At 46.3% G+C, this 20712-nt stretch overlaps 1 protein-coding gene across 1 annotated transcript in view; it reads right to left on the bottom strand.

Moving 5' to 3' along the window:
• The window catches only part of LOC102758657 (guanylate cyclase soluble subunit beta-2), a 79975-nt gene that overhangs the window by 4634 nt on the left and 54629 nt on the right, over positions 1 to 20712 (bottom strand). The window contains exons 13-17 of the mRNA XM_015563783.1: positions 18068 to 18216; positions 17344 to 17490; positions 12895 to 13049; positions 9106 to 9257; positions 6359 to 6463 (exon numbers count right to left, since the gene is read on the bottom strand). Of these exons, the coding sequence (XP_015419269.1) occupies positions 6359 to 6463; positions 9106 to 9257; positions 12895 to 13049; positions 17344 to 17490; positions 18068 to 18216 (708 nt within the window). The remainder of the gene's footprint in view (positions 1 to 6358; positions 6464 to 9105; positions 9258 to 12894; positions 13050 to 17343; positions 17491 to 18067; positions 18217 to 20712) is intronic.

Genomic DNA, 20712 nt, shown 5'->3' with positions numbered 1-20712 from the left:
GCACGAATTTCGTGCACCGGGCCCCTAGTTTCAATATAAAATAAAATTGATTGAATTAAAAGAATGGTTGCAAAAGAAATCTTTTTCTCTATGGAAAACAACCATCACATGAGTCATGTTCTCCTATAGTAGTGGTCGGCAAACTCATTAGTCAACAGAGCCAAATATCAAGAGTACTTCTTCAAAATAGACTCGCCCAGCCCGAAAACGGACTTCTGCGCATGGGCCACAAAGTTTCAATCGCACTGTACGTGCACCCGCATGTGGAATTTTGTGGAAAAGCCATACTCAAGGGGGCAAAAAGGCACATGTGGCTCGCGAGCCGCAGTTTGCCGACCACGTAATAGCAGGGTCCTTGCAGGTATGGACCTATAGGAACTTAGGGTGCAGGAGTGATGGCAATATGAAATTTCAGGAAATGCTATTATTTTTAGGAATATGGGTGGAATTTGGGTTATTGCCCAGTTGTTACAGGCAAGGCTCTGTGGGTCATAAAGTATATGATTTGGGGTTATAATAAGGGATTCTTACATTGGCAATTAAAATAATTTCTTATGAATTCTGTACCTTTTTCTAAACCCCTAGAGAGAATAAGATATGGGAAACCATATTTTGGCTTCAATATGACTCTCCATCATATTGGGTGGGGGGTTGGCTTGAGCCTGAAGTCAGACCTTCAGTTGAGTTGTCTCAGCTGTCTAGGCTTTACCCCTCCCGGTGCTTCCCAGCACAGGGCCTGTGGTTGGACATCGTGTCCCTCTGTACCTCTCAGCCTGGCCCCCTCCTGGCCTTTATTCTGTTTGCTCTCCATGTGTGCTGAACACCCTCTATCCTTTCACTTGGTTCTGTCTGGGTTAATTTTACAATAAATCCACCTGCTCTGGGGAAAGGGCAAAGTTGACCACACAAGAGGTGTGAACAGAGAAAGGAGCCATGAATTCTAGAAGTGATATTTTTGGAGGAAAACTCCACCAGCAGGAGAATTTTATCCTAGAAATAAAAAGGGTACAATGGATTCCCCAGCTTTCAGGAGGGGTTGCCATTCTAGAATCATGCACCCCCTTGCCTCCTATGTCTACCCACAGGCAAAAGAGGCCACACCCTGGAGGACTAGTTCTCCAGCACCCAGAAGCCCCTGCATTCTCTAGAGATCAGAGAGGCCACATCCTTGTTCCTGCATCACCTGCACCTTCTCCTAAAGGTTTTCCATGTCTTTGGAGTCTATCCAGTGTCACCTGTGCTTGAAGCTGGCCCTGGAGCACCGTGCACGAGGCTGAAGTCCTGACTTCCATGTGCATCGCCTTCTGCCTGCTGATCTAAAGCCCTTTTGTGCAGCAGATCAGTCTTATTTTTTTAAAATCTTCACCCGAGGGTATTTTTTTTTTTAAATGATTTTTAGAAAGAAGGGAAGGGAGAAAAAGAGAGAGAGAGAAACATCAATCGGTTGCCTCCCATATGAGCCCTGACTGGGGATCAAACCTGCAACCTAGGTATGGCCCTGGCCAGAAGTCTAACCACATGTTGGTGTACGGGATGACGCTTAACCAACTGAGCCACTCAGGCAGGGCCCATTCTTATCATTTTAAACCCCTGTAGTACCTCTTATAGTTTTGTGCCAAGACTCATGGATTTGTTAAGTGAATGAATTCTCAACAATAGGGTCCCTAAGTGATTAAGCGGCTGTCATTCCTGACATGTCTTCTGCACTTTACAGTTTTCAGATGACATGTAATATCTCATCCAGTTCTCAAAGGTACCCCAGAAAGCTGGCAGTTGAAACACTGCGACTAGGGGCCCAGCCCTAGTCTATGACCTCAGCCCTCAGAATAGAGAAATAAAGCATCTATAGAACATTGCTGTGTTAACAGCTCAACTCCTAGAAAGACTGAGGTTAAAAACAGCTACGCCATTCATCAGCCCCCAAGCAGAAAAGGTCAGGAGAGTTAACAGCCACACTTACAAAGGCCTCAGAAAGGCTGTTGAAATGCTGAGACTAGGGGCCCAGGCTCGAAGCCAGCTGGACCCAGGTCACCGGACATGTCTGGGAAAAGCGCTTGTATTGTCAAGACCCTGCAAAGTGAAGGGCAAGGACCTGGCAATAAGTGACCACAAGCGCATCCAAGAATCACCCATCAGGGGACTACAAATAGTGGGGAAGTTCTTCCTGTTGAGAAAATAGAGTCAAATTTGGAGGAATCGGCAACCCTCTCTCTCCCAGCACGTGGACTGCGAACCCCTAACCTCAGTCAGCAGAGGGACCCTCCCCACTAATATCCACCAGAGGAACAATTGGAAGTTGGTGAAGAAGACCTCCAAACTGACTTCACCTGCCGTGAACCCAGCAAGTGGACACCCTGGGCCTATGATTTATAAGGAGGGGTCACTAACAGAGAGGGGCCAGGGCTACCTGCCTAAGTGCTCTATGAAGGTCAGCCTGGAACCCATTACTATAATCGCTGGGGAAATTCGTTAGGAGACAAGTGGAAGCAAGCTGAAAGTTGAAAAAGACACTAACAGGGGTCTGGCAGATGCCGGGAGAGCCTGCCAGCAGGGACAGCTGGAAGGCCAATTTTTAAGTCACTGCTGAAAGGTGGTTGCTCAAATATCCAAGTCAACACACTGATTTCACTCTGGCTCAATACTCCCCTTTAATTGCCCGGGGGAGTCTCTCCACAGAGATGATCTAACACCCAAATACAAAGTTCAGTGAAAGAAAAGTGTGTTATTGAAGTGCAAATGAGGTCCTGGGTGCAGTCTGCAAGCCTGGGTCCCACTGAAGCTTTTCCTATTGCCCCAGCTGATGGGCGGATATTGGATGGGCCTCCTTTTTAGAGAAAGCTGAAGGAAGGGGTGAGCATCATCTCAGCTGGCCCTCAAGAGGGGTCCAGGTGGTGTGCTCCTGCCACCACCGCAGCTGCGTGTGCTGCCAGGACCCTGAGACCTCACAGGAGCCAGAGTCCTCACAGGGGAGCAAGGCTGATTCCCACACCAGGGAGCCAAGTCAGATGGAAATGCCCCTGGAGAGCGGTCATAAGTTTGTCAACCAGGTAATATAACCTGTGAGTTCTGTGACAGATGTGATCAATGAGTTGAGCCTGGAATGTTTTCCCAACTGCCTAGTGCCTGGGAAACAGGCAGATCTCTAAGGTAGTAAGATCTAACAGCCATTTAATTTGGGAGCCCTGCAACCACGGGGAGCTGGTTTGGGCTACTGGTGGCAACACTTTCCCATAATGACGTCCACCTGGGGGCCAGGCGGAATGGCCCTGGGGCTGCAAGTGAGAGTGGGGGCTTCTGCAGTGACCCTGGCAGCCTTCACCTACCTCATAGCTCAGTATGACATTATGAGATCTAGCCAAACCCCATGAGAACTGGGACCTAAACCTCAATGGAAGGCCGGGTGCTGAGAGCAGGTGGTACAAAACCGTCAAGGCTAAAATCTGTTTCTGCTGCCAACCATTAGAGATAAGGAAGAAGCCTGTGTTGGGTTAAATTCAAAATCAAATTACCTGGGGAAGTTGTTAAAAGCAGTTCTGACTCGGTAGGTCTGGGTTTGGATAGCTAAAGTGAGGCCCAGTGGCCCGCTGGCTTGGTTTTCATTTCTCCAAGCCTCTGGCCCATGTTGCACTTTATATCAGTCCCTACAGTGTGTCAGCTATTCCATATTAATACATCTGCCAGCCACACCCAATAATCAGAAATCTGTTCAAATGGGGCCCAGAGGATCTGAGAGAAGCATGGCTGGGCCACTGTGAAGCCAAGCAGTCCAAGTGCAGCAGCATCCCACTTGGGGTAAACAAAATCATTTTGGTCTGTTACTCAGAGGGTCACATGGACATGGTCTGCCCCACACAAACAAGCCTAAAGATCAAGTCTTATTTCTCCCGCTTATGAGTTGTGGGCTGTTATATAAATTACTAGAGGCCCGGTGCACAAAAATTTGTGCACCCGGGGGAGGGGGATGTCCCTCAGCCCGGCCTGTGCCCTCTCGCAGTCTGGGACCCCTCGGGAGATAACGACCTGCTGGCTTAGACCTGCTCCCGGGTGGCAGCGGGAAGGCCCTATCCCTAGGCACAGCCCCTGGTCGGGCTCAGAGCAGGGCTGACTGGGGAGTTGGGGCGCTGCCCCCTGTCATGCACAGAGCAGGGCAGATTGGGAGGTTGCAATGCCCCCCCCAGTCACACTCAGGGTAGGGCCGATTGGGGGGTTGGGGCACCGCCCCATGTCACACTCAAGGCAGGGTCAATGGGGAGGTTGCGGCACCACCCCCTATCGTGCAACGAGCAGGGCCAATCAGGGGGTTGGGGCTCTGCCCCCTGTCACTCACAGAGCAGGGCCCATCCGGGGCATTGGGGCTCCATACCCTGTCACGCAGAGAGTAGGGCGGATCAGGGGGTTTGGGCGCTGCCCCCTGTCACACTGATCCTGGTGCCAGGAGGCCTCTCGGCTCCGCAGATCCCGGTGCTGGGAGGCATATTACCCTTTTACTATATAGGATAGAGGCCTGGTGCACGGGTGGGGGCTGGCTGGTTTGCCCTGAAGGGTGTCCTGGATCAGGATGGGGGTCCCCACTGGCGTGCCTGGCCAGCCTGGGTGAGGGGCTGATGGCTGTTTGCAGCTGGTCACACAGCCTTCAGGGTGGGTGTCCCCACTGGGGTGCCTGGCCAGTCTGGGTGAGGGGCTGAGGGCTGTTTTCAGGCTGGCAGGTGACAGAAGCTCGCACTCTCTCCTTTTTTTCTTTTTCTTTTTATTCTGGGCCAGCTTTAGCTCTGAGGCCTTGGCTGCTGAAAGCAGGTGTCTGGTTTGTTGGGATCTATAATCGAAACACTGTTTCAACTCCAGCTCTGATATCCCGGCTGGCTGAAAGCAGGTTTCTGGGGTTTTGTTTAGCTTCTATATTTGTAACAATGTTTCAAACTGCAGGCTCAGAGGCCGGCAAGGCAGGCGGGGAACATTGGAGTCCTCCGTCACTGAAGCAAGCAAGCCTCATGTTCGCTTCAAGCTGCCTGGCTGCCGGCCGCCATCTTGGCTGGCAGTTAATTTGCATATCGCCCTGATTAGCCAATGGGAAGGGTAGCAGCGGTACAGCTAATTACCATGTTTCTCTTTTATTAGATAGGATATGACCTTTCAGAATTTCTAGTTTCTTACCAGTGTTCTGAGAATAGCCATGGGACTAATTCCATACTGTAATAGCACTGACAGCTATCGGGGCTTGAGCACTCTCAGAAGCATGCAACTGTAGGAAGTGCCTCTGGGTAATGGCACAAAGTCCACTTCGAGCTTCCCAGAATCCAAGGATCCACATGACTCCAGGTCAGGAGGAGGAAAGCTGTGCTCGGCCTCCTCTCATCAGAACTGAACAGAAGGGTGCTGATCATTCCCTCAACCTCAGGCACTGGGATCAAACTAGAGAGAAGTCTTCAGGCATCTGGGCAATGCCCAATGCCAAGGGCTCAAGTGACACTCAATCTAAGAGACATTGTCTAATAAAAGTAACAATAGCTAACTCTTCAGTATATGAATCATTAAACTGTTCTAACTCTTCACATGAATTATCCATTGTCTTATGACACTTTCTCAGTGACCACAGATGTTTTTTTAAAAATCCCTGGGACGCAGTACTCTGTCACAGACATACCCTGCTGCCTTGTCTCAAAGCTTCACTCCATTTGGGTCGTTTAAGGTGGGGTTTCCCAAAAGGGAGATGGTGGCAGGGGCTGCACAACCCAGAAGGGAGAGGTGTGGGGGTGCTGCTGCTACAGGGACTCATTCTGCAGGCCCTCCCTGGCCCTTCATCATTTCCTGTGACCCACCCACAAAACCCAGCTGTGCCCGAGCACGGCTCCCGAGGGAGCAGAGTGGCTCACCAGGGCAGCTGAGAGCAGCTTGAATTGGGAGAAACCTCCCCGCCCTCCCACTTTCAAGGACAAAGTGGGGAGGAGGATGACAGGGCCAACTCTTTGTGGCAGTGCCAGGGATCTGGGTCCTCTATGAAGCACCATAGGGGTGGCAAGGCGAGAGGTCGCCCGCGCTTCTCATTAGGAGGCACGCACTGCAGGCAGTGTGCACAGTAACTTCATTTCGTGGGGGCTATTAGTTTTTCTGAGCATTAGAGATACTCAGAGGGGCCTCCCTGGGACAGTTGGGGTGGGGAGGTGAGTGGGTGGGAAAGCATTAAAAAACTTATTCAAAATGCAGTAAGCAGCTAGTCCAAGGCTTCCGGCCCAGGACCCCAAACTCCGCCCGAGCTGTGCCCTTCTGGCTCTTTCTGTCTCCCAGGAGCCGCACTCTGAGCCCACAGCCCTCTCCACGTGCAGCACAGCGCTGGGGCTTCGCGGCTGCTCTCAGCACTCACCACGGCCTGCGTCTCCGGGCAGGAGCGGCTGCCGGCTGTCTGTGTACCTCATGATCCCTGTGACCGCCACAGTTTCGCTGTCTTGACTTTCTTGAGCACTAGCTCCTGCCAAAAAGCATGAGGAGAAGGAAAAGTGAGAACACACGTGCGAGCAGCCTTCCCTAGCGGTGCCTCTGACATGAGCAGCCCCTGGGATTCGCTCAGGTGCCCATTGCGAAGGACTGGACAGGAGCGCCCACTGGGTGACATCACTGCTTGGGAGGCCACAGGACATCAGTGTGTTTAATGCATTCACCACCTGGAAGAAGGAAGAGCAAGTCCCCGCTTTGGAGAGCAAAAGGGGGAAAGGAAAAAGGCTTGGGGAAGAGCTCTCCTGGACGCCATCCTTTCTTGTTCCTGTTGCCTCCTGGGTATCGTCCTGTCAGGGGCAAGGCGGGTTGAGAGGGGCCGTTCACCTGTGAGGACAGGGGAAGGCGCTGCTGAGGCGCCTGCCACCTCCTGCTGGTCTACCGCTCTCAGCACGGGGTGCGCGTTCAAATCTCCTCAAGTCCATCTTGTTGTGTCCCTCCCAGGCCTCCCTGAATCGCCTGAAAAGCCAGTGTGTGCCATGGGAGCCAATCTGAGAAGGAGGCGCCCTTGGGAAGCTCATTGCATCTTAGTGCTTCTGCGTCCCCTCCTCCGTCACTGGCTTTGAGAAACTCCGCCCCTGCTGGTTAGTGGGGTCACATTCCAGAGCCTCTGACATTTAGGAAGCAGTGTCAGCCAGGGTCTCCTGCCCTTCTAGCTCCTGCCGGAACCTCCCAGGCTGCACTCCGGGGGACAGGAGGGCAGGCACGGACAGGCAGGTACCCCTGCCCCAGAGCCTGGAGGCTGAGGCTGCCCGCGGAAATCCTAGGCTGATGAGGAAAGGGTGAGGGAAATGCACAGAAGCACGAAAAGAAAGGCTGAGACCTCCACTCTGGGTTCCACACACTAGGTTGTGCCATTTCTCTTTGGAGGTACTAGTACCTGGCCAAGGGGATCAGGCTGGGGGTGGGGGGCGGCGGGGGGCGCTGGTATCAGCCCAGAGGAAGGGGTGACTCTCTATTATAAGCCGTGCCTGGGGGCTACCTACTTCGCAGTTTGCACAGAGACACTGTTCGGTCTGAGAGAGGCAACCTCTCCCTCCCTGTCTCCGCCCCGCTCCCCTGTTTCTCAGGGTCCATACTGAGATCTTCAGTTGAGGCACCATTACAAGTTTTCTACTTGGTTATTTTTCTTTTCTTTGGTTTTTCCAGCTCAGAACTGAAAGCAGGCTAGATTCTACTGACCCAGACCTAGAATCCCGTTTTTCAAACTGGAAAGTTTAGGAACCCCTGCAGTGGGAATGGGAGAAAGTAGTGTCAGGTTTGAGCGAGGCTCGCCTTCTGAGCAAGGTTCTTTCTGGCCCTGGTGCTAAAGCCTTCAGCTCTGTCTTCTTCTCTCCCACGAGGAGGGGGCAAAACACCCCACCCCCTTCACTTTGTCTGCTTCTGATAACCAAGAAAAAATAGAAAAAATGGTTGTTTATCCCTCTCTAGCAACCCTTTGTATTGTGGGGAGGATATGGGGGAGGAAGAAGATGAGGTTGGTGGGCAAGGCCCCTAGAGCCTAGAAATCCGGAGACCAAAAGCTTGCATAGCAGTCAGGGCGGCTCCTGACTTTCATTAGCCAGCTATTTCTAGTTTTTAGTTTAGATTTATCTCAGTGTCTCCATCAGTAAAATGTGGCCAAAACCAATAGCAGCTCACAGGGCCACTAAAGCGAGCTGGTATTAGAATAAAAGCTCTGTGAGGACAATTTTAAAATTCCTTCAAATACCCATCTGTTTGTTGGTATTACCCCAATTATAAGAATAATAGCCATATTTCATGTCCCAAAGACACATCCTGCATATATTAACTATGTAAATGAGAAACCGCTGGATTTAGAAATTGTTCTTTGCAGGACCCTGGAGCAGCTAAAGATTAGTTTCTGTCCAAATAAATCCATGTTGTTCTCCAGTTTGGTTAAGCAGTTCATGATGGTCTGCCTCCTGCTACTGGGTTTCCCTTCCTGTCAGTGTGTCCCAGCATTAACCTGGATCCTTGTTAAGGGGCCCTGACCACCTGGGGTGGATGGGATCCACCTTGCAGCTGAAGGAGACCCCCTTGTTGAATTGCATGTGCTGCTTTTTTTGAGCACAATGAGCCAAACAGTGATCTCTGGTCCAGCTTAGCACTAGGTGGTTTTAACCTAAACTCATTCTTTTGTCATTCCTGGAGCTGGGCGAGTCACGGATTTTGTCCTTCTTCCCAGTTTTGGAAGCCAGCAGAAAATGAGGGAGGTGAAAGGTCCCAGAGTATGAGGAAAGCCTGTTCTCGAGCCCCCGAGGCTGAGGAGCAGAGGAAGACTCTGGAACCCTCCCAGCCGCAGGAGAGGCTCATGGAAAAAGCTCATTTCTAGGACAGGGAAGAGCCTTGAAAACAAATGTGTGAGAGACCCTTAGACTGTCCACCAGCTTGGCTCAAGGAATAGCATAACATCCAGGATGCAAAGGAAGAGTGTTCAGGGCAAAACGGCTGCATAGATTCTCTGGAACTGTTACCGAATGGAAGGTAACAGCTTGGCTGTGGTGAGGGATGATACCCACGCTGACCCTGCAAACCGAAGGACCACGCTAAACATGTCTGACATGGCCAGTGGGAAAAATATTCACACCCACAATGAGGCCTCTCTTCTTGGCTTACCTTTGTGATCAAGCAGAGTTTGAGGTCTCCCCATGATCTCATCCTCTGAGGCATTCAAGTTCTGGATCAGAAAGTATGTGGTCATTTTCCCTTTTCCTTTCACTTGGATTTCACCTCTCTTAATTATTTCAAACCCTTGGTTTTCCAGAGCTCTGCACAGAGGGAAAATAAATGCACCAGATATCAAAGATCACAGGTCTGTAACGGGAGAGTTGGCTGCAATGGGACGGATAATGAGAGAGGAGATGTCTGAGGCTCAGGGCACACAGCGGAGGAGTGGGACTCTGACGCATCAGTAGGGCCTGCTAAAGGTGGCAAAGAGGCAGGAGGCAGGAGGAGGGAGGCATGAGTTCAGACACCTGAACAGGGTGCCGAAGGGAGAGGGAGAGCGCAGGGGTCCCACCAAAACGCCGTGACCTGGTCACCACCTCTCCTCCCTCTAGCACCCGGCTCAGACCCGCAGCCCTCACCCCTCTACAGCCACATCCCAATGCCCGTGTGTGCACCATCTCTGCATGGTTCTGAAACAAGGGGCTCCTAGGAGATCAGCCCTCTTCTCTCCACCTTCTCCAAGTCCCCGATATACCCCCAAGGTGTCATCATGCTCATCCTAACTACCCAAGCTACTCCTGGATTTCTGACTGCCAAGGAACCCAGGAAGAGGATAAAAAGGGGACTATGAAAAGAGACAGAGTTATGGAAAAACTATAAAATGTTTGTTTATTAACTGGCCGTTGAGAGATGTTGGAGGAGAACCACAGAACAGTGAAAACTAGAAATGTTTCCAATTCATGGTCAGTTGCCTCAGCCAGGTCTCAGCACTCATCAACCTTCCCTTGTCCTGGATCAGTTTCATGGAGGTTTCAGACATTCACCACGCTCCTCAATTTCCCTCATTTGGCACCTTCTCTCCTCACTCTCAACCAGCTGACCGTGCCTCCTAACTTGTGATCTGATTAATCTATGAAATTTTAATCTTTATAGGTGAGACCCAGCAACTGCTCATCTCATTGACCACATCCACCCTTTTCCCCAATCCCAGAGGATGAGGTGTCTTGTTCAAGAGCACCCCATCCATGCTTCCTTACCACCTCCTCAGGCCCAGGCCCCATCAGCCAACTCTCCCCTCAGCTTCAGCTCCCTCTCCATCTGCATCCTCCCCTCAGCCTGTAAGCATGTTAAGATTTCTTTCATCCTAAATAGAAACAAAAGAATTTCTCACTTGATTCTATCCTGCTTTAATCCCTCTTCTTTTTATCCTTCAACCCATAATCCAGTGTCTATCCCCACAAGTCTACCACAACTTCTGAAAATGTCCCCCAAAACCTCTGGTGAATATTTTTCAGTCCTGTTACTATATTTGTCATGTTTGTTCAATTTCTCCCCCATAAAAATATCCACAAGGGCACTTCTCTCCCTGAACCTCCATGCCTGGTTCTTTTCTGTTTCTTCCACCTCATACCCAGGCTCCTCTTTCTCCACCTGCTGCTGTTCTTTTCACACTGCATCCTTCCCCCGGTGATCTTACCAACTTTCATGGCTTAATTACTACCTATGTGTTGCTTACTCCAAGTCTGGACCCCCAACCAACAACTCCACTTCAGATTTTATTCATCCATTTCATTGCACCTTTACCTAGATGTTCCACAATTCCTTTGAATTCAACACTCCCAAACCTGAACTCGCCATCTGACGTGAGGCCCGGGACTCCCTCTTACCTGTCCTATTTCAGATGATGAGGTTCAGGCCCTAGCCCCCCAAGGTGGAGACCTGGGAGACATTTGAGGCATCTCCCTCTTTCTCGTTCCCCATTTTTAGTAATTACCAAGTTTAGCTGATTTTACCTTCCCCTAAATTCCCACTGCCAATGTCTGATTCAAATTAAACTCCTAACGGGTCTTCTCTTTCCCGTTTCTTGATGCTCATATCTGTGTTACTTGGTTTTGAGTGGAGAGTTCAAACAGGACCCTGGCCTTGACACTGTGCTCTCACCTTCCTTGGGGGCTCTTCCTCGCCTACTGCGTAAGCCCTAGCCCAGTGATGGTGAACCTATGGCACACGTGTCAGACGTGACACATGAACTCATTTTTTTGGTTGATTTTTCTTTGTTAAATGGCATTTAAATATATAAAATAAATATCAAAAACATAAGTATTTGTTTTATTATGGTTTCAAATACCAAAAAATTTCTATATGTGACACGGCACCAGAGTTAAGTTAGGGTTTTTCAAAATGCTGACACGCTGAGCTCAAAAGGTTCGCCATCACTGCCCTAGCCCCTCAATAAGCTAAATTGTTTATAAGTCTCTTTACTGATTCTAACTTAGTATCTATCCTGCTTGTTTTTCACTCCCAATATCAATTTGAGCTAAATCCTACTCTGGAACTCCTTGCTCAAGATTCCACTCAGGAATACCCTCCTCCACAAAGAATTTCTGTATTGGGTTGGGCACCCTTGCCCCATCACACACACTGTAATCCCTCCAGGCCTGATCCCCAGGGTTGTATCCAGGCTCTTTCCTTCCTAGCCTACCTGTGATCTGAGGCAACTAGTTACTAGCCTTTTAGTGCCTGATTTCTTTCATCTGTAGATAAGAATAATAATAGTATATTTTCATAGAGTTGTTGTAACAATAAATGAACATATGTAAAAAAAACTTGGGACAGAATGTGACCTCTTGTAAGTTCTCAAAAAACCGTAAGTATCATTTTATGTATAACTCTATCATTTATCACACTTTTAAAATAATGATCTGCGAATATTTCTTTCTTCTTCCACTAGACCAGTGGTTCTCAACCTTCCTACTGCCACGACCCTTTAATACAGTTCCTCATATTGTGGTGACCCCCAACCATAAAATTATTTTCGTTGCTACTTCATAACTGTAATTTTGTTACTGTTATGAATCATAATGTAAATATCTGATATGCAGGATGTATTTTCATTGTTACAAGTTGAACATAATTAAAGCATAGTGACTAATCACAAAACCAATCTGTAATTATATATGTTTTTCCGATGGTCTTAGGCAACTCCTGTGAAAGGGTCATTCGACCCCCAAAGGGGTCGCGACCCACAGGTTGAGAACCGCTCCATTAGGCTGAGGGTCAGCAAACTTTTTTTGTAAAAGAACAGATAGCAGCCCAGCCCATATGTCTCAGTAGTTGAGAGTCAACCCATGAATCAATGTTCAATTCCGGTCACCGTGCAATTCCCACTCAAGGCACATGCCCTGGTTGCTGGCTCCATCTCCAGTAAGGGGCATGAAGGAGGCAGCTGACCGATGATTCTTTCTCATCATTGATGTGTCTAACTCTCCCTCTCACTTCCTCTCTCTGAAATCAATAAAAAGGTATTTTAAATAAACAAACAAATAAGCAGATAGTAAATATTTTTGGCTTTGTGGGCCATCCAGTCTTTCATAACTACTCAACTCTACTGTTGTAACATGAAAACAGCCATAAACAGTGTGTAAATAAGAGCATGGCTGTGTTCTAGTAATACTTTATTTACGAAAATAAACATAAAGTGGCAGACTGAATTTGGCCTCTGGGCTATTTTTTTGGTAATATTAAATATACATCTAGATTTTATGCTCCTTGAGAGCAAAACTATCTTATAGCAGAAGCTCAACAATATCTTTTGTCTGACACAATGTCTTCTGTAAGCTAGTGTGGAGTGGAAGAGAAAACACAGGTTTCCTCCACTACCCAATCTCTTGGCTGCTAGGCCCTCTGTAAGTTCTGGAAGGAGAAGGGATAAAGGAGAGCATGAGTGAGTGAGGTTACCTGTAGGCTGTGGGGCTGAGGTGCACTTTGTCGGGAAGCCCATGACTTTCCATCCTAGAAGCTGTGTTCACAGTGTCACCAAACAAGCAGTACCGTGGCATCTTGTCGCCCACGACACCTGCTAACACCGGTCCAGTATGAATCCCTACTCTGATCTGTAAAGAGAGAACCTCACTGAAAAGAGACCATCAAATATTCTTGCTCTTTTTTTTTAAACTGCAGAATAATTTACATAAAAGATCTTAAGTGTTTCAACAAATGTGTTTATCCTATAGCCACCATCCAAAATAAATCATAGATTAGCTAATATAGATCTCATAAAATATGTTGGGCTCCTTCCAGTTCAGTTCTATCCTCTCAGCAGAGGCAATCACCTTCTTATTTCTTTGACCATAGACTAATTTGCCTGTTCTAGAACTTCACGTAAATGGTATTATATAGTACAAGAGGCCTGGTGCATGAATTCATGCACTAGTGGGGTCCCTCAGCCTGGTCTGTGGAATCGGGCCGAAACCGGCTCTCCAACATCCCCCATGGGGTCCCAGATTGAGAGAGGGCACAGGCCAGGCCGAGGGACTTCACTGGTGCACAATTGGGGCCGGGGAGTGATGTGGGAAGTTGGCCAGCAGGGAGGGACTGCAGGAAGACTGCAGGGCATGTTTGGCCCATCTCGCTCAGTCCTGATTGGCCGGACCCCAGCAGCAACCTAACCTACTGGTTGGAGCGTCTGCCCCTTGTGGTCAGTGCATGTCATAGTGACTGGTCAACCAGTCGACTGACTGTCTTCTCCGTGGTGGTCAGTGCATGTCATAATGAGCAGCCTTAGCATATCATTAGCATATTGCGCTTTTATTGGTTGAATGGCCAACCAGTCGACCGGACACTTAGCATATAGGCTTTTATTATGTAGGATATCCAGTTTTGAATCAGGCTTCATTTATGCAATATAATGTCTTTGAGATTCACCATACTGTTGTATGTACCGGTTGTTCATTCCTTTTTTGCTCAATACTATTCTAATGTAAGCATATATCACAATTTATTTATTCAGTCTCCTATTCCCAAACATAAACATTAGGTTATTTCCAGTTTGAAGCTGTTAGGGACATTCTTGTACTGATCCTTTTATGGACATACATTTTCATTTTTCTCAGGTAAAGACCCAGAAGTGGAATTTCTGGGTTACAAGGTAGATGTATATTTAATGTTTCCAAAGGAAAAAAAAGAAAAGTAAAAGAAACTTTGCCCAACAACTCTCCAAAGTTGAAACCATTCTACATTCCTATGAGCAATATGATAATTCCAGTTGTTCTCAGTCTCACCACCATTTGGTCTTATGGGCAGTATGAAATGATATCTCATTGTGGTTTTAATTTGCATTTCCCTGATGGCTAATGATGCTAAACACATTTTCATGTATGTATTGTCCATTCATTTATCTTTTGTGAAAAGTCTTTTCAAGATTTTTGTTCATTTAAAAAAATTTAGGAGTTTATCTTTTATTATTTATATATAGGCATTCTATATATATTTAGATATGTAATATATACATTATAAATATTTGTTCCATTTTGTGATTTTGTATATTCAATTTCTTTAATATACAGAAATGTAAAAATTCTAAGAACATATTGGTTCGCTAGGGCTGCCATAATCAAATACCACAAACTGAGTGGCTTGAACAACAGAAATTTACTTTCTCACAGTTCTAGAGGCTGGAAGTCCAGGATCAAGATGTCAGCAGGTTTGGTTTCTCTGCAGCCTTTCTCCTTGGCTGGCAGGTGGCCACTGCTTACTGTATCCTTGCATGGTTTTCTCCCTGTCTGCATGTATCTGTTGTATCTGTTCATGTATTCAAATTTTCTCTGTCTATCAAGACACCAGTATGACTGCCTCATCTCAATTTAATCACCTCTGTAAAGGCCCTGCCTCCAAATAATGATCTGTGAATATTTCTTTCTTCTTCCACTATCCTTCCTTATCCCTAGCCTTTGGCTAAATAACCCTATGTACTTGGTGAAGGCCTATGGAAAAGAGTTGGTAGATGGGTACAGCCTCTGTGGCCAGGACATATCAAAGAAAAGATTTGGGAGATTCTAACCTGTCATTTCAGCCCCAGAGTGGCCATAACATGTTCACTAAAATTTAGACTGGTTTCTCCTTACCCTCAATTCTGGTGGATTACTTCTGCCACTCTACTAGTGGTGAATGTAATTATGGGTGTCTTTTCCTTGAAAGGGCTTGACATTTTCTAGAATTTAGCTCATTTATATTTCTTTGCTCTTTTGTTGTTGTTGTTGTTTTTGTTTTTTAAGTTCTAGTATGCAAATAGCTCTTGCGGCTTTCTACATCTTAACCAGTTTTACTTTTCTTTTTGTTTTCATTATAGATTTTCTCCTGAAATATGATTATAAATTCCTCTAGGAAAAGGAGCCTTTAATATATTTCTCTGAATCCTTCAAAGCACCTAGTAATACTGTCTCATGCATCGTACAACCTCTGCAAATGTATATTAAAGGCTATATGAATTAAATAATAGATCTCAAAGAGTACTAATTTTAAAACTGTAGAAATGAAATATGAAATAAACTGAATATGACAACAAAAGAAGCTAAAGGTGTATTGTAACTGGATGCCAAGATTGTTTCTAAATTATTCATGTGGTTATGGTAACAATGCAGTCTTACCCTATCAGCAAGTGATTGATAAGACCAAAAGCCTTTCATTTAGAAGCCAGATGTTGGCCATGAATATTGAGAAGAAATTTAGTCAGAATAGTAGGCCAGAGTATGCTAACTGGTCAACTTAAGACTCTGGCTTCTACTGAAAGACTATAAAGAAAAGCCAAAAAAATAAAAATAAAAACCACCCCACAAACAACAACAAAAACAGCTATAAAGGAAAGATAAAATAATAAAATCATTACATAAAGGATGACATACATTTTAGAAACAGCACATTGAGTAATAGTTTTTGAGAATTTGAATAAAATTGTCTTTGTTTCATTATCTTGTAAAAAAAAGAAAAGAAATGCAGCACAATTATATTAAGAGAGAAAATGTTTCTAGTCCTTTTCCTACTGCCTTAAATAAACCCACATGACATGCTGTTCTGATGGATACTTAAAATGCTCCTAATTATGCCCCTATTCTTATCTTAGAAATGACAATAACTTTTTCTGTTTGTTTGTTTTTCTTGGTAAACCCACCATCAAAGTTTCCAGTAATTTACTGTTTAATTTCATTCTTACCATTGTAGCATGGTTTATACCTCTGCTGCTATGCTTCCTTCTCTCTCTCTCTCTCACACACACACACACACACACACACATACACACTAGTTACACAATAGTATATTTTCAATCATTTTTTCTTTGATAGTTTCCATTAGTCCTTTAAACATATCTCTTATCTCTACTCCCCTCATTCCCTTTCATCTTAGTTTGTTATGTCTTATATTGGAGGTTTTATTTAACAAGTGTATCTGTGTGCATACATCAGGCCAAGTATTGTAGACACACTGTTCTTACAATGACCTAAAGCCAACTTTTACTCAGAAGACTACAGTGGACACAATGACCAGTATCTGCAGCATTTCTCAGCTTTGAAATTAGTGTGGTGAGGGTGAGTAGAACACATTTTCAGAGTCTCTTGCATAAGGGTTTATTCCATCCTACAATTGGCTTTATTTCTGTTTAATTGGCTACTTGAAGATCTGACTGATTAGAGCAGGGAAGTGCTTACATTTTAAAAGGCAGAAACACTGTTCTAAGCCATCTCAGGACAGTTAAGATCTGCTGAGCAGACAGAAGGGGACACTTATTTTTCATTTCCTAAATTGCCCAACTTTTATAGATTGAACTAGCTGCACGAGTAGCTTCCTGTGAGAAAGGAGAGCAGATGTCTCCCTAATGGCCATGTGGTGGAAGGGAAGTTATTGTGAATATCTTATGGCACCATGGTGTCTGGCCTGCTGGAGGGAGACAGTTTCACACCTCAGCCTGGGTTCTGAACCTGTCAAACAGCAAGAGGGATTCACAATTTTCTAAGCAGGAAAAGTTGGCTAGTGAGTGAACCTGACCACTTGTTGAAATGTGTGAACAAAAGGTGGAATTATAAATGAGCTGGCTTCCAACACGGATGGAAGCCTACAAAGTAAATGACGAGGCATGCTCAGCACTGTCCTAAATTATGGGCATAGAAACTTGCAGTGAATCATGTGAAAATCCTGAGCTCCAAAGCCTCTTCTGAAATTTGAGAGAAGCTGGAATGATAATATCCTGACTAATATCTCTCTTACTTAGTAACATATGCAAGAGAAGAGCTGGGAGAAATCATTCACTTGAATTACTGTAACATACCCAGGAATCATTTAAGCAGACAAATAAGAAGAATTCTACTTTTTTGTGTGAGATGGTTGGTATTAAGCAATCATCCACTTGCTCTCTACCTGGATGGACTCGCCAGTAACAGGATTCATCACTTCTTTTGCAGAAATTCTCATTCCCAAAGCAAAATTAGCCACTCTTTGAGCATGGCTTCCAATAGGTACCGGAACACCCCCAACCACCATATAAGCATCTCCTATTGTTTCCACCTGTAAGGAAAAGAGGGTATTCAGAGGTTTTTCTAGATGCACCAAACATCTCACTAGATATTCTTGTCATTTTTCACATGTTGGTAGAAGGACCATATCAGGGGCGGTAATTATTTGCTAGGGCTATGAGGAGTGTGAAGAAGAAGGTGGGAAGAAAAATGACTCAGAAAAAAAAAATGACTCAGAAAACAACCAAGAGAAAGCCAAAGGCCTCTCTGCTTCTGGTAGAAACAAATCACAGGCACGATGAAGCTGCTGGGGTAGGTGTAAGATGCCGTGTATTCTGTGTGCATTATTTGGGTTTAGATTTGATGCTAAATTTAAGGAGTAGGAGGACCCCTCTCTGGGAAAACAGTGTGCCCACCCCCACCCACCCCCCAAGCATCTTAGTATTGGGTATTATGAGGGGTTCCTAAGAAACTAAAATTTATAAAATACTTCCAATTCCCTTTGAGCTCTTCCTCCTCACCTTGCTCTCATCCACACCAAACACCAGACCAGTAAAGAGAAAGGCCAGCAACTGAGGACCTGCCTGCTGAGAGCACAGACACACACCCTGCAGGACACAGACACTTACTTTGTAGACGTCGTGGACGCTAGTTAATCTGTCAAACTTGGAATACATTGAATTCAGCATATTCACTATTTGGATAGGTTCACAGGCAGCACAGATGTTCGTAAATGTCACCACATCGCTAAAGAGGATTGTGCAGGTTTTAAATTCTCCTGCGACAGAAACCAGGTATTAGTAATAGCCAAGGATATGGAATAATAATTCCATGAATTCTAAATTCAAGTGCCCCTTGTGAACCAAATCTGACTATGTCTTGAGGAAAATGAGCCAGATGCCACTGACCATTCACCATTCACCCAGCTGACATTTATTGAGTGCCCGCTATGAGCTAGTCATCATGCTGGGAAAATCATATAACATGATGCAGGCACAGACCCTGCTTTTAAGAAGCTCCCAGTCTAGAGAGGGAGACAAAAGAGTAAACAGATACTCAATAAGATGTGCCAAGTGCTGGGGATGTCAGAAATGGGTTGAGTGGGCCCTGACTTGAGAGAAGCTCCAGGTCCAAGGCAGAGCCTGAACTACAGGAGACCAGAGTCAGGGCTGGTAGAGACTGGTCACCATGAAGGACCGTGGTGAAGCTCCCATACCCTCACCATGTCCTTAACTCATTTGGCTGTTTCGACTCCTTTGCCATGCTTGCTAATTACATATAGCAGCCAGATGATCTGTTTAAATCACATCCCTGATTCTTCTGCCTCAAATTTTCCATGACTTCCACACTCTTAAACTAAAACACAACATCCTTACCATGGCCGAAAAGGGGACCTGCTCTTCCCCACCGCCTCTCGGGCCTCGTGTCTCCATCCCTCCCTCCAGCTCCCTCCAGCCCAGCTGGCCTGCTTGGGGTTTCTCCAGCATAGCAAGTGCCTCCTGCTTGGGCCCTTGCCTCCACTGTTTCCTCTGCCTGACACACTCTTTTCTCAAATATCCACAGGGCTCTGTCTTTCCATTTCAAATGGAACCACTTCAGTGAGAACTTTCCAGACCACCCTATCAAAAATAACAGTTCCTAGATCTGTGTCCTCTTAGTCTGAATGCTGCCCTCCACTCCATAAGACTTATATAGCACGATATCTATATCTATATCTATATCTATATCTATATCTATATCTATATCTATCTATCTATCTATCTATCTATCTATCTATATATATAAAATAGAGAAATATGCTAATTAACCAGGATGCCTTAACGGGTCAACCACACAGGAGGAGGTTACGTGTGCAGTGTCGGGGGCAGGGTGGCAGGGGCCTCCATGCGCCTGCGCTGGGGGAAGGCCTGATCAGCAGCAGTCCTGGCTGCTTCAAGGGCTGGAGAGTAAGGCAGGGTCAGACTGGCAACTCGAGGGTGGGCTGCGTCATGATTTCGAATCACATGCTGGCCTCCTAGTTTTAAGATTAGAGGCCCGGTGCATGAAAATTCATGCACTGGAGGGGGGTCTCTCAGCCCGGCCTGCCCCCTCTCATAGTCCAGGAGTCCTCAGGGGTTGGAGGCAACTGGACAATCAGTGGAAGGCGATGCCCCATCACACCTCTGCTGCTGCCACTGCCGGCAGCACAAGCCTCAGCCAGCCCTGGTTACCTGAGCCTCGGGCGGCCCTGGGTGGCTGGGCAGCTGACATCCAAGGCTTGACATCACCTAGGGCCGTCTCTGGGTGGCTGGGTGGCTGAGGAGACTGGAGGACTCTGGAGGCCTTGCTGCACACCTGCTGCCCTGGCAGGGCTAAGGGGACTGGGCACCGCCATCTTGTGGCTGTGGGTGCCACCACCTTTGAGGGCATGGCAGTCAATTGGCATATTCCCTCCTTATTGGCTATGGGCACCACCATCTTTGCAATGGAATGAGTGTCAATTAGCATATTCCCTCTTTGTTAGATAAGATTGTTTATTAGGGTATTGCCTATCTCCTCCATTGAAACAAGCTTCATGAGGTGAGAAACTGTTTTGAACTCTGTTGTAACTCCGGCACCTGGATCAGGGCCTGGTACATAGTAGATGCTCAATATGTATGTGTTGAATGACTATATGGATATCTCTTTGACCAGAGCTGGATGCCTTCTTTATTATTTGTACCTATGGTAATAATCTCCCATTCATCTAACTTTCTATTCCCTGTGGCTTCTGGCCTACCATTCTCTCTATATTCTTCTTACTTTTATCATCTCCTTTTTTTTTACTGGCTTTCTCCCCTATTTACATAATAGGTGTCCCCTAAATTTCAGTACACACTGTCTTCTCTTTTCACCTCATGCCCCCTAGGTGACCTTCTCCATCATTCATAGGGTCTATGATGAACTACCATCCACCTTGGGATAACTCCCAGATCTTTGTCCTAGAACATACCTTGAGCTCTCCCTACAATTCCTGACCGCCTGTTGGTCATGTTATAGAGAGCATCCCATGGGCATTTCATACTCAACAGCTCTAAAACTGGCCAGGCTTTGCTGCCCTCAAGACTACTCTTTCTGTGAGCAAGATGTTGAAAACCTATTTGAAGAAATAATGACAGAAAACTTCCCCTACCTGGTGAAAGAAATAGACTTATAAGTCCAGGAAGTGCAGAGAACCCCAAACAAAAGGAATCCAAAGAGGACCACACCAAGACACATCATAATTAAAATGCCAAGAGCAAAAGACAAAGAGAGA

This window comes from Myotis davidii, unplaced genomic scaffold (assembly GCF_000327345.1).
Source record: "Myotis davidii unplaced genomic scaffold, ASM32734v1 scaffold39, whole genome shotgun sequence".
Taxonomy (NCBI): Eukaryota; Metazoa; Chordata; class Mammalia; order Chiroptera; family Vespertilionidae; genus Myotis; species Myotis davidii.
This window is presented reverse-complemented; position numbering and strand designations above follow the sequence as displayed.